At 44.7% G+C, this 15,288-nt stretch overlaps 1 protein-coding gene across 2 annotated transcripts in view; it reads left to right on the top strand.

Moving 5' to 3' along the window:
* Window positions 1-10,959, top strand: part of LOC146058351 (uncharacterized) — a 48,068-nt gene extending 37,109 nt beyond the window's left edge. For both annotated transcript variants that reach the window (XM_083170633.1, XM_083170634.1), the window contains exon 3: window positions 1,696-10,959. In XM_083170633.1, the coding sequence (XP_083026759.1) occupies window positions 1,696-2,993 (1,298 nt within the window). In that variant the 3' untranslated portion in view covers window positions 2,994-10,959. The remainder of the gene's footprint in view (window positions 1-1,695) is intronic.
* The last annotated feature ends 4,329 nt before the right edge of the window (window positions 10,960-15,288 follow it).

A 15,288-nucleotide genomic window follows, 5' to 3' on the forward strand; every position in this document is an offset into this window, starting at 1 on the left:
TCCAGTTCTGGAGACCATATCTTCAGAAGGATATAAATACATTGGAGACTGTACAAAGAAGGGCAACTAAAATGGTGCATGGCCTACATCACAAAACTTATCTGGGTAGACTAAAAGATCTTAACATGTATAGTTTGGAGCAGAGAAGGGAAAGGGGGGACATGATAGAAATCTTCAAATATATCAAGGGTTTTAACATAGTACAGTAGGGGAATTTTCTTCAAAGGAAAAGAAGTAATAGAACACGAGGACATGCACTGAAACGAGGGAGGTAGGTTCAGGGGAAATGTTAGAAAGATTTACTTCACAGAAAGGTAGTGGAGAAGTGGAATAGCCTCCCATCAGAGGTGGTAGAGGCTAAGACAGTAGAACAATTTAAACATGCTTGGGATAGGCATATGGATATCCTTACAAAGAAATAAGATTTAAAAAGGGTTGAGATTACCTTAAGGGTAAAAAAAGGGACAGACTAGAAGGGCCAAATGGTTCCTATCTGCCGTAAAATTCTATGTTTCTATGTGGGAGGTTACCTGTCTCAGGTAGCAGCAGGGACAGAGCATGCGGGAGGTTACCTGTCTCAGGTAGCAGCAGAGACAGACCATGTGGGAGGTTACCTGTATTAGGTAGCAGCAGGGACAGAGCATGCGGGAGGTTACCTGTCTCAGGTAGCAGCAGAGACAGACCATGTGGGAAGTTACTTGTCTCAGGTAGCAGCAGGGACAGAGTATGTGGGAGGTTACCTGTCTCAGGTAGCAGCAGGGACAGACCATGTGGGAGGTTTCCTGTCTCAGGTAGCAGCAGGGACAGAGCATGTTGGTGGTTGCCTGTCTCAGGTAGCAGCAGGGACAGACCATTTGGGAGGTTACCTGTCTTAGGTAGCCACAGTTATAGTCCATGTGGGAGGTTGCCTGTCTCAGGTAGCAGCAGGGACAGAGCATGTGGGAGGTTACCTGTCTCAGGTAGCAGCATGGACAGAGCATGTGGGAGATTACCTCTCTCAGGTAGCAGCATGGACATAACATGCGGGAGGTTGCCTGTCTCAGATAGCAGCAGGGACAGAGCATGTGGGAGGTTACCTGTCTCAGGTAGCAGCAGGGACAGAGCATGTGGGAGGTTACCTGTCTCAGGTAGCAGCAGGGACAGAGCGTGTGGGAGGTTACATTTCTCGGGTAGCAGCAGGGACAGAGCATGTGGGAGGTTACCTGTCTCAGCAAGCAGCAGGGACAGACCATGTGGGAGGTTACCTGTCTCAGGTAGCATTAGGGACAGAGCATGTGGGAGGTTACATTTCTCGGGTAGCAGCAGGGACAGACCATGTGGGAGGTTACCTGTCTCAGGTAGCATTAGGGACAGAGCATGTGGGAGGTTACATTTCTCGGGTAGCAGCAGGGACAGACCATGTGGGAGGTTACCTGTCTCGGGTAGCAGCAGGGACAGAGCATGTGGAAAGGTTTCCTGTCTCAGGTAGCAGCAGGGACAGGCCATGTGGGAGGTTACCTGTCTCAGGTAGCAGCAGTGACAGAGCATGTGGGAGGTTACCTGTCTCAGGAAGCAGCAGTGACAGAGCATGTAAGAAATTACTTACTATATTTTGAGCACTGTAATCTCTAGCTAAGTAACATTTACTAATGTCAATTTGTGCGAGTACTTTAGTCGTGTTTCTCAGTCTAATGCCTTTTGTTTTCTGTCCCACAGAGACAAACACTGTCCTTGCTTCATGTCGGGAGAGAGCATCTGCCAGACTCAACTCCGCTGAGACCCCCAGACGTCGTCGGAAACCCACCAAAACACGCCGGAATCCAATATCGAGTTCCCCAGAAAGACTTTCTCTAAACTTTTTGGGCTGTAATGAATTTATTTCATGTCCTCAAGACAATGACACATATGTGAAGAGTGAACCTTCTCCTGATAGTCTGCTGGAGCTTATTAACCTTGAAGGGAGAACAGCTGAGACTTTTCCACCAGTATCTGTTACACCTGAGACCAGCAACCATGAAGACTCAATACCATCAGACAGACCCGTGGATTCTCAGAAGAGGAACAGCCCCAAAGCCAAGCCTTTTCTGTGCATGGTGTGTGGGAAGAGGTTCAGCCAGAAATCTCTGCTTATTCAGCACCACCGTAACCACACCGGAGAGAGACCCTATCCCTGCAAGGAGTGTGGTAAAAGCTTCACCTCCTGCTCTCTGCTGATTCGCCACCACAAGATCCACACCGGTGAGAAGCCCTTTTCCTGCACAGACTGCGGCAAGTGTTTCAGTGAAAGTTCCCAGCTTGTGCGACATCAGAGGACTCACACTGGTGAGCGGCCTTACACGTGTATAGAGTGTGGCAAGAGCTTCAGTGAGAGCTCCAAGTTGGTCATACACCAGAGAACACATACAGGGGAGCGGCCATATTTATGTAGTGACTGCGGCAAGAGCTTCAGTGTCCGCTCACATCTCATCACACATAAGAGAACTCACACCGGGGAAAGGCCATACACCTGCAACCAGTGTGGCAAGAGCTTCAGCGAGAGCTCCAAGCTTGTCATGCACCAGAGGATACATACCGGGGAGAAGCCCTATACATGCACGGCTTGTGGGAAGAGCTTTAGTCAGAGGTCCGTGCTGGTGACACACCAGCGCATTCACACTGGGGAGAAACCTTACACCTGTCCGGAATGTGGAAAATGCTTCATCGATAAAGTGGGATGTGACCGGCATCGTGTCACCCACAGTAACGAGAAACCGTTCCAGTGCCTACTCTGCGGCAAGAACTTCAGCCGCAACTCTGATTATAACAAACACCAGCGGACACATACCGGAGAGAAGCCCTATACGTGTATGCAGTGTGGGAAGAACTTCAGCTGGAGTTACCAGCTTGCCCGGCACCAGCGGGTCCACACCGGGGAGAAACCATACACTTGTATTGAGTGTGGTCGGAGCTTTTGTTGGAGCTATCAACTAGTGACACATCAAAGATCACACATGGTGGAAAACTCCTACATGTAGACCTTTAGAAGTACCCAGCAGCATGTCACCATACAATGGACCAGCGGAGCACAGAATATCATTATACTAGGGACCAGCAGAGTGCAGAAGGTCATTATACCAGGAAAGAGCCCGTTCACGGCCTTCTCAGAACATAACACTATCACATGTGTAGTACATTGTACTTCATTTCCGTCATTTGCAGAATGCAGGAATTATTGGGAGTAATCAGGAAATTGACCTTAAATGTGGCTGTTGCTCCTGTTTCTAGCAGAAATACATCATTTGCTACAGACCAAGGGATTCTCTTATTATTGTAGTAAACAGCCAGAATCTTCTTGTACTAGATGGGATCCGTGATCAGAGTCTCGGGGGGAACTTGGCTTCTGTCTTGGACATTCCTGTCTCCTTGATGTCTCCTGTGCCATCTGTAATCGATCAGACTGTGTGCCCTATGTTATGATCCAGGTTTTCCTTGTATGTTATGGGTTGTGTAGACTGGGAGCTACTGTTGGCCTAAACGTCAGTGATTTGGTAGAATTTGCAGTTAGACCTCCTTAAATTCGAGAAGATGCTGAGGACCCTTGACCCAAATGTTAATGGAAAAGGCTGCTCAGACTGGCGGGGCCATACATTTGAGCTTCAGTCAGGCCCAATTGGTCAGATATGTTGAGCTGCATCTGGCGGGGGAACTGACATAAGTACGTTCTTAGTACAGTTCTAGCTGGTCTAAGGCTGCTGACCTTGCCTGTAGCATTGAGTAATGGAGATATATGAAGCATTTGTAGACTTGTATTGCCGCAGTAGGAGGCGCTGTCCGTACGTACAGCCAGATACAGATAGAGCCATGCTCATCTAACCTGCCTATGGCGTTTGGCCCGCCAACTCGCCACAGTGCGCCTAGTTGAACGGCAGCACAATAAGTAGCACATATTGGCATATATGGCATTACAGGATGAGTGCAATACCAGCGATTATCCACCAGATGTCGCTTTTTAAAATCACCACTGCGCATGCTTCATGTCTATTGTGTGTGCATGAAGTGTCCATTGAAATGCACTAAAGGGGCAGACTAGATGGGCCAAGTGGTTCTTATCTGCCGTCACATTCTATGTTTAACTGTAGCGCAAGAACTACTTTACTGTTCTATACAGTATGTTCGATAGATACTATTGCATAGCGGTGCGTCTCATTACGCTATTTGTAGTGGACTTTGGGGATCAGTGAGTATACAGTACACGTGTGAGACGCTCGTGTGTCCCATTCTTAGCAAACTGTGCCCTGAGACGGGTTGCTGCAGAAAAGACAACTACGGATCCATACTGTAGGTTCCACTTGTGTAAGGGCACTGCTGGCCGTGCGTCTCATTACGCCACACTGATTAGACAGGTTTACGTTACAGTAGGATTGTCATACGGTACAAGCAGGCCAGACTCCAGCGCTGAGGGAAGAAAAGAAATATTGCTGCGCTCATATATTTTAATGAGTCAACCAATACATATAAAGAAAATTTAATTTAAAGACACAAAATATTACATATAATAAAAAGTATATAAAACTGTTAAAAGCAATATAAATCACTTGAAACCAATAAATGACCAATATAATATGACCTGCTCTGGTGTATTTCAACCTGGGTGGAGAAAGGGATAGGGGTAGTTGGAGTCCAATTTGAATTCCCAATGGATCGCTGGAGGTGTCCCAGTCCGCAAGAGACTTCAATGATTTGTGTGGATCCTCTCTAAGGTGCGTTTTCCGTAAACGTAGAGTGGATACTCCAATTGATAAAGCCACTTTGTAATTCCCAGTCCAAGAGCTGTGTGGGGCTCTTTTTAAAGTGCACAGTGCCAGGTATCAAGTAATCCAGGTGATTTTGCAAAGTCCAGAGGATTAAGCAGGTGGTGGATAGAATTTCCACTGAAGGTCCTGTTGGAGCACCAACGCGTTTCGCTGTCACTAGGGGCAGCTTTTTCAAGGTGACTGACATTGGATTGGGGCCTGATATAAATACCCCTGTCAATTAAATCTGGTTGACCTCAAGGTACAATAAAATTACATATAATAGCTCAAAAGTTAAATAAATACAAATAAAAATACTTGGAGACAGACTTGGGACTTCACTATTAGTAATCTATAAACATTTATAAATGACAAACCTCATCATTTTAAGAAAAGACGCCAAAATGACCTTTGTACCCGGAAGTATATTGGATCACTTCCGGGACGGGTTAGGACAATAATATACAGATATATATTTAGATATAGCCCTTGTGCGCATAATAAACTTTTGAAACACCCGATAATGGGCCTCGGTATTATAGAACCGTGAGTGACACGCTTTGGATAACAATAATGATGTGCGCGTTTGTTGTTATCTGTTACGGCACACTGATGGTCCTGTGTGCCAATGCGTCACTTCCGCCCATTGACACGCAAAGGCGGAAGTGTCAAAACGGACTCATGTCCGATATAACACCAGTAATATATAGCCTGGAGAGTTCGGAGCCACAAGAAAAGCGCTGAGGGAGTTAACAAAATGGCTACCAGATGTGCGACAGGGATAAATGGGGGCCCACATCTATGGAGCTATTGACAGAATAGGTTACACTTGTGTAAGGGCACTGCTGTACCTGCATCTTATTACACTACACTGGTGAAACACAGAATTACATTACTGTATGGATGACATACAGTATGAGCAGGACAGAGGCTCGAGTACTCAGTGAGTTAACAAAATGGCTACCGAATGTGAACCAGGGCTCCATGGAAGCCCACATCTATGTAGTGTGCAATGGCATAGATTTTACATGTCTAAGGGGAATACTGAAGGTGCGTCTCGTGCTATTTAAACATTGAGGTTGCTGACAAAGGCACAGACACTGCAATGATCAACCAACAGCTCCGGACCCCTAATTGTACCTGCTGTCCAGGTTTGGGCGCACCTGCTGTGCAACAGGGAGCTGAGCACCTGGAAGGAGCTGACACACCTGAGCACAGGATTGCACACTGTCACCTCTCTGCACTATGGCAATGGCACCCTGGCTGCTGAGGAATCTGGAAGCGTCTGCAAGCTGGGTAGACCATTGTAGGGGACCCCAAGTTTGATTGTTTGCCGCTTTCCTTCCCGGTATCAAATAAACTAGTAGTCCAGCAAGCCAAGAGTCTCCTCTTTCATACGGTACTGGTCTGGACACCTAGAACCAGAGATATCAGGATGCAAAATGGACACATTTTCCCCATAGACAATAAAAATCCTGTTAATTCAGACCCACCACAGTTCTGACTCTTGCTGTTAGCCTTGTGGGGGTTTTAGAAATTTAAGGTATCCTGTTTCTGAGCCGAAAACCTGAGAAATTAAGCTTTAAGCCTATTTTAATGTATCCATAGGGTTAAGCTGTAACCATTCTATAGCAGTGTGCTTTTACACCAACGCTGCTGACACTGTAACATGCTGCACTATATAATTAGAGAAGGACAGCTCATTGGCCGTATTGCTTCTTGGTTAATTTCCCCCTCTCCACTGCCTTTGTCAGCAACCCCTGTGTTTAAATCACACAATGAGACGCACCTTCAGCATTCCCCTTAGGGCTATTTCACACACTGCGGCTCCTGCTGGGCAGCGAAACCCCGCACGGCCAAAAGCCGTGCCGCACAAAGTACTTAATAATGGACATGATTGTGTCTATTCACCCGGGACTGACACGGCCCGGTTGCAGCCGGATCACACCACTGGAAGGGACGGTTGCCCGGCTGTGGCCATCCCCAACATTGAAAACTTCTGAGTGTGGCACGGCTTAGCCGGAGCGTGTGAAATAGCCCTTAGACATGTAAAATCTATGCCATTGCTTGCTCCATAGATGTGGGCTTCAATGAAGCCGTGGTTCAGGTTTGGTAGCCATATTATTAACCCAATCATTGCTTGAGTCTGGCCTGCCATGGACAGTACAGTCACCGTACTGGTAACTGTATGCTCGCTCTATCCCCATAGTCCAAAATTAGCCTAATGAGACGCACGTACAGAAGTGCCCATATACAGTACGGTGACTGTATGCTCGCTCTATCCCCATAGCTCATAAATAGCATAATGAGAAGCACGTACAGCAGTGCCCATATACAGTACAGTGACTGTATGCTCGCTCTGTCCCCATAGCCCATAAATAGCGTAATGAGACGCACGTACAGAAGTGCCCATATACAGTACTGTTACTGTATGCTCGCTCTATCCCCATAGCCAATAAATAGCATAATAAGACGCACGTACAGAAGTGCCCATATACACTACTGTGACTGTATGCTCGCTCTATCCCCATAGCCCATAAATAGCGTAATGAGACGCACGTACAGAAGTGCCCATATACAGTACTGTGACTGTATGCTCGCTCTATCCCCATAGCCCATAAATAGCGTATTAAGACGCACGTACAGAAGTGCCCATATACAGTACTGTGACTGTATGCTTGCTCTATCCCCATAGCCCATAAATAGCGTAATGAGACGCACGTACAGAAGTGCCCATATACAGTACTGTGACTGTATGCTCGCTCTATCCCCATAGCCCATAAATAGCATAATGAGACGCACGTACAGAAGTGCCCATATACAGTACTGTGACTGTATGCTCGCTCTATCCCCATAGCCCATAAATAGCATAATGAGACGCACGTACAGAAGTGCCCATAAACAGTACTGTGACTGTATGCTCGCTCTATCCCCATAGCCCATAAATAGCGTAATGAGATGCACGTACAGCAGAGCACATATACAGTACGATGACTTTATGCTCGCTCTATCCCCATGGCCCATAAATAGCGTAATGAGACGCACGTACAGCAGTGCCCATATACAGTACAGTGACTGTATGCTCGCTCTATCCCCATGGCCCATACATAGCATAACGAGACGCACGTACAGAAGTGCCCATATACAGTACTGTGACTGTATGCTCGCTCTATCCCCATAGCCCATAAATAGCGTAACGAGACGCACGTACAGAAGTGCCCATATACAGTACTGTGACTGTATGCTCGCTCTATCCCATAGCCCATAAATAGCGTAATGAGACGCACGTACAGAAGTACCCATATACAGTACTGTGACTGTATGCTCGCTCTATCCCCATAGCCCATAAATAGCGTAATGAGACGCACGTACAGTAGTGCCCATATACAGTACAGTGACTGTATGCTCGCTTTATCCACATAGCCCATAAATAGTGTAATGAGACGTACGTACAGAAGTGCCCATATACAGTACTGTGACTGTATGCTCGCTCTATCCCCATAGCCCATAAATAGCGTAATAAGACGCACGTACAGAAGTGCCCATATACAGTACTATGACTGTATGCTCGCTCTATCCCCATAGCCTATGAATAGCGTAATGAGACGCACGTTCAGAAGTGCACATATACAGTACTGTGACTGTATGCTCGCTCTATCCCCATAGCCCATACATAGCATAATGAGACGCACGTACAGAAGTGCCCATATACAGTACTGTGACTGTATGCTCTCTCTATCCCCATACATAGCATAATGAGACGCACGTACAGAAGTGCCCATATACAGTACTGGTGACTGTATGCTCGCTCTATCCCCATAGCCCATACATAGCATAATAAGATGCACGCACAGAAGTGCCCATATACAGTACTGTGACTGTATGCTCGCTCTATCCCCATAGCCCATAAATAGCATAATAAGATGCACGCACAGAAGTGCCCATATACAGTACTGTGACTGTATGCTCTCTCTATCCCCATAGCCCATACATAGCATAATGAGACACACGTTCAGAAGTGCACATATACAGTGCTGTGACTGTATGCTCGCTCTATCCCCATAGCCCATACATAGCATAATGAGATGCACGTATAGAAGTGCCTATATACACTACTGTGACTGTATGCTCGCTCTATCCCCATAGCCCATACATAGCGTAATGAGACGCACGTACAGCAGTGCCCATATACAGTACTGTGACTGTATGCTCGCTCTATCCCCATAGCCCATAATTAGCATAATAAGACGCACGTACAGAAGTGCCCATATACAGTACTGTGACTGTATGCTCGCTCTATCCCCATAGCCCATACATAGCATAATGAGATGCACGTATAGAAGTGCCTATATACAGTACACTGAGAAAAAATATCAATATCCGAATCCGCTTCATTTGTCCACTTATACCTGTGTGTACTAGGAATTAGATTGTGATTGCTGTGCAACAGCCGGGTAGGTAAAAAGTACAACGGTGACAGTGCAGATACAGTATATAGAACACGTACAGATATGCACTAGATGTATCCTGTGATGGATACGGACAGGGGTAAAATAGATTTTCTGAGCTGCACAGCTCCTAGGCAGCCTTAACGCACCTCAGTGCATCTGAGCGTGCTATTGACATAACCCTCATCTAGGCGTGTGGGCACAAAGGATGAGCATGCCTCCATCTGTATGAGGGCCACTTGTTACATGTAATCAGTTTGCAGAATGTAGTGGTTTGTATGTAGTAGTGTGCTGCTTGTCTAGTTTGTGTGGTTCTGTTGTACTGACTCCTGATATGGTCCTCCTTATTTATCACATTGTCTCTTGTAGATTGTAAAGGAACACGCAGCACTTAGAGACTTCACCCAAATGTAATAAGGTGTGAGAATCAGAAAGGGAGAGATTTGGGGAGATTTTTCCCTTTTTTTTAATGCCGCAATTATAAACACTGAAAAGCCAGGGTGATTGTGGCATGTAACTGATGCCCGTTTTTATAATCACTTTCTGATTCGCACACCCTATTACATTTGGCCCTTCATGTCTTTAAGTGAACAACTTTTCATTTCTTTAATACACTGTACAAAGTATGAAACGATCTATGTATCTGAATTTACAGTAAACGATGTCACTATAAATTGTGGCTAGATGGATTTTTTACACGATAACATGCTTGTGTAAATGCGATGTAACACTACAGTATGTGCACGGAATATACAGTATGTACACTGAGTATACTGGTAGAGCGTACATGGTGTAATGGGCTTTATTCAGATCTGATCGCAGAGCACATTGTATTAGCAATGGACAAAACCATGCTGCACTGCAGGGGGGCAGATGTAATTTGTGGAGAGAGTGCATCGGTCTGTAGAAATGGAATATACAGCAATGCGCTGTCACAGCAGTTGTGCCGGTTTTGTAGAGATGGAATAAACTGTAACACAATGTTACAGAGGTGTACCAATGGGATCAGTATGAAATCCCGGCGGTCGAAATACTGACGCCGGAATCCCGACCGCTGAAATGCCGACAAGGGGGGCCGTAGATCGCTATGCTCGGCACACTATTTTATTATCCCTTTATGGGTGTCGTGGACACCCATAGAGGGACAAAGTGCTGGCAATGCGGCAGTCGGGATTCCGGCGTCGGTATTTTGACCGCATCCCGTACCAATCTGTAGGAATGGAATATACAGAAACACACGATCACAGCTGGTGTACCATTCTGCAGAAATGGAATATACACATGCCGTCACAGTGGTGTACCGTTATGTAGAAATGGAATATACTGTAACATGCAGTCACGGCGGTGTACCGGTCTGTATAGATTAAATAAACTGTAACACAAGGTCACAGCGATGTACCAGTCTGTAGGAATGGAAATTAAATTACGCACAGTCACATTGGTGTACTGTTCTGTAGAAATGGAATATGCTGTAACATGCAGTCACAGTGGTTTACCAATATGTAGAAATGGAATATACTGTCACATGCCGTCACAGTGGTGTACCGTTATGTAGAAATGTAATATACTGTAACATGCAGTCACAGTGGTTTACCGTTATGTAGAAATGGAATATACTGTCACATGCCATCACAGTGGTGTACCGTTATGTAGAAATGGATTATACTGTCACATGCCGTCACAGTGGTGTACCGTTATGTAGAAATGGAATATACTGTAACATGCAGTCACAGTGGTGTACCGTTATGTAGAAATGTAATATACTGTAACATGCAGTCACAGTGGAGTACCGTTATGTAGAAATGGAATTTACTGTAACATGCAGTCACAGTGGTGTACCGTTATGTAGAAATGGAATATACTGTAACATGCAGTCACAGTGGTGTACCGTTATGTAGAAATGGAATATACTGTAACATGCAGTCACAGCGGTGTTCCTGTCTGTAGGAATGGAATATGCTGTAACATGCAGTCACAGCGGTGTTCCTGTCTGTAGGAATGGAATATACTGTAACATGCAGTCACAGTGGTGTACCGTTATGTAGAAATGGAATATACTGTAACATGCAGTCACAGCGGTGTTCCTGTCTGTTGGAATGGAATATGCTATAACATGCAGTCACAGCAGTGTTCCTGTCTGTAGGAATGGAATATACTGTAACATGCAGTCACAGTGATGTACCGTTATGTAGAAATGGAATATACTGTAACATGCAGTCACAGCGGTGTTCCTGTCTGTTGGAATGGAATATGCTATAACATGCAGTCACATCGGTGTTCCTGTCTGTTGGAATGGAATATACTGTAATATGCAGTCACAGTGATGTACCGTTATGTAGAAATGGAATATACTGTAACATGCAGTCACAGTGGTGTACCGTTATGTAGAAATGGAATATACTGTAACATGCAGTCACAGCGGTGTTCCTGTCTGTTGGAATGGAATATGCTGTAACATGCAGTCACAGCGGTGTTCCTGTCTGTAGGAATGGAATATATTGTAACATGCAGTCACATCGGTGTTCCTGTCTGTTGGAATGGAATATACTGTAACATGCAGTCACAGTGGTGTACTGTTATGTAGAAATGGAATATGCTGTAACATGCAGTCCCAACGGTGTACCGTTATGTAGAAATGGAATATACTGTAACATGCAGCCACAGCGGTGTTCCTGTCTGTTGGAATGGAATATGCTGTAACATGCAGTCACAGCGGTGTTCCTGTCTGTTGGAATGGAATATACTGTAACATGCAGTCACAGCGGTGTTCCTGTCTGTTGGAATGGAATATACTGTAACATGCAGTCACAGCGGTGTACCGTTATGTAGGAATATACTGTAACATGCAGTCACAGCGGTGTTCCTGTCTGTAGGAATGGAATATGCTGTAACATGCAGTCACATCGGTGTTCCTGTCTGTTGGAATGGAATATACTGTAACATGCAGTCACAGCGGTGTTCCTGTCTGTTGGAATGGAATATACTCTAACATGCAGTCACAGTGGTGTTTCTGTCTGTTGGAATGGAATATACTGTAACATGCAGTCACATTGGTGTACTGTTCTGTAGAAATGGAATATGCTGTAACATGCAGTCACAGTGGTTTACCAATATGTAGAAATGGAATATACTGTCACATGCCGTCACAGTGGTGTACCGTTATGTAGAAATGTAATATACTGTAACATGCAGTCACAGTGGTTTACCGTTATGTAGAAATGGAATATACTGTCACATGCCATCACAGTGGTGTACCGTTATGTAGAAATGGATTATACTGTCACATGCCGTCACAGTGGTGTACCGTTATGTAGAAATGGAATATACTGTAACATGCAGTCACAGTGGTGTACCGTTATGTAGAAATGTAATATACTGTAACATGCAGTCACAGTGGAGTACCGTTATGTAGAAATGGAATTTACTGTAACATGCAGTCACAGTGGTGTACCGTTATGTAGAAATGGAATATACTGTAACATGCAGTCACAGTGGTGTACCGTTATGTAGAAATGGAATATACTGTAACATGCAGTCACAGCGGTGTTCCTGTCTGTAGGAATGGAATATGCTGTAACATGCAGTCACAGCGGTGTTCCTGTCTGTAGGAATGGAATATACTGTAACATGCAGTCACAGTGGTGTACCGTTATGTAGAAATGGAATATACTGTAACATGCAGTCACAGCGGTGTTCCTGTCTGTTGGAATGGAATATGCTATAACATGCAGTCACAGCAGTGTTCCTGTCTGTAGGAATGGAATATACTGTAACATGCAGTCACATCGGTGTTCCTGTCTGTTGGAATGGAATATACTGTAATATGCAGTCACAGTGGTGTACCGTTATGTAGAAATGGAATATACTGTAACATGCAGTCACAGTGGTGTACCGTTATGTAGAAATGGAATATACTGTAACATGCAGTCACAGCGGTGTTCCTGTCTGTTGGAATGGAATATGCTGTAACATGCAGTCACAGCGGTGTTCCTGTCTGTAGGAATGGAATATATTGTAACATGCAGTCACATCTGTGTTCCTGTCTGTTGGAATGGAATATACTGTAACATGCAGTCACAGTGGTGTACTGTTATGTAGAAATGGAATATGCTGTAACATGCAGTCCCAACGGTGTACCGTTATGTAGAAATGGAATATACTGTAACATGCAGCCACAGCGGTGTTCCTGTCTGTTGGAATGGAATATGCTGTAACATGCAGTCACAGCGGTGTACCGTTATGTAGGAATATACTGTAACATGCAGTCACAGCGGTGTTCCTGTCTGTAGGAATGGAATATGCTGTAACATGCAGTCACATCGGTGTTCCTGTCTGTTGGAATGGAATATACTCTAACATGCAGTCACAGTGGTGTTCCTGTCTGTTGGAATGGAATATGCTGTAACATGCAGTCACAGTGGTTTACCAATATGTAGAAATGGAATATACTGTCACATGCCGTCACAGTGGTGTACCGTTATGTAGAAATGTAATATACTGTAACATGCAGTCACAGTGGTTTACCGTTATGTAGAAATGGAATATACTGTCACATGCCATCACAGTGGTGTACCGTTATGTAGAAATGGATTATACTGTCACATGCCGTCACAGTGGTGTACCGTTATGTAGAAATGGAATATACTGTAACATGCAGTCACAGTGGTGTACCGTTATGTAGAAATGTAATATACTGTAACATGCAGTCACAGTGGAGTACCGTTATGTAGAAATGGAATTTACTGTAACATGCAGTCACAGTGGTGTACCGTTATGTAGAAATGGAATATACTGTAACATGCAGTCACAGTGGTGTACCGTTATGTAGAAATGGAATATACTGTAACATGCAGTCACAGCGGTGTTCCTGTCTGTAGGAATGGAATTTGCTGTAACATGCAGTCACAGCGGTGTTCCTGTCTGTAGGAATGGAATATACTGTAACATGCAGTCACAGTGGTGTACCGTTATGTAGAAATGGAATATACTGTAACATGCAGTCACAGCGGTGTTCCTGTCTGTTGGAATGGAATATGCTATAACATGCAGTCACAGCAGTGTTCCTGTCTGTAGGAATGGAATATACTGTAACATGCAGTCACATCGGTGTTCCTGTCTGTTGGAATGGAATATACTGTAATATGCAGTCACAGTGGTGTACCGTTATGTAGAAATGGAATATACTGTAACATGCAGTCACAGTGGTGTACCGTTATGTAGAAATGGAATATACTGTAACATGCAGTCACAGCGGTGTTCCTGTCTGTTGGAATGGAATATGCTGTAACATGCAGTCACAGCGGTGTTCCTGTCTGTAGGAATGGAATATATTGTAACATGCAGTCACATCGGTGTTCCTGTCTGTTGGAATGGAATATACTGTAACATGCAGTCACAGTGGTGTACTGTTATGTAGAAATGGAATATGCTGTAACATGCAGTCCCAACGGTGTACCGTTATGTAGAAATGGAATATACTGTAACATGCAGCCACAGCGGTGTTCCTGTCTGTTGGAATGGAATATGCTGTAACATGCAGTCACAGCGGTGTACCGTTATGTAGGAATATACTGTAACATGCAGTCACAGCGGTGTTCCTGTCTGTAGGAATGGAATATGCTGTAACATGCAGTCACATCGGTGTTCCTGTCTGTTGGAATGGAATATACTGTAACATGCAGTCACAGCGGTGTTCCTGTCTGTTGGAATGGAATATACTCTAACATGCAGTCACAGTGGTGTTCCTGTCTGTTGGAATGGAATATGCTGTAACATGCAGTCACAGCGGTGTACCGTTATGTAGAAATGGAATATACTGTCACATGCCGTCACAGTGGTGTACCGTTATGTAGAAATGGAATATACTGAAACATGCAGTAACAGTGGTGTACCGTTATGTAGAAATGGAATATACTGTCACATGCCGTCACAGTGGTGTACCGTTATGTAGAAATGTAATATACTGTAACATGCAGTCACAGTGGTTTACCGTTATGTAGAAATGGAATATACTGTCACATGCCATCACAGTGGTGTACCGTTATGTAGAAATGGAATATACTGTAACATGCAGTCACAGTGGTGTACCG

This window comes from Crinia signifera, chromosome 2 (assembly GCF_055691185.1).
Source record: "Crinia signifera chromosome 2, ASM5569118v1, whole genome shotgun sequence".
Lineage (NCBI taxonomy): Eukaryota > Metazoa > Chordata > Amphibia > Anura > Myobatrachidae > Crinia > Crinia signifera.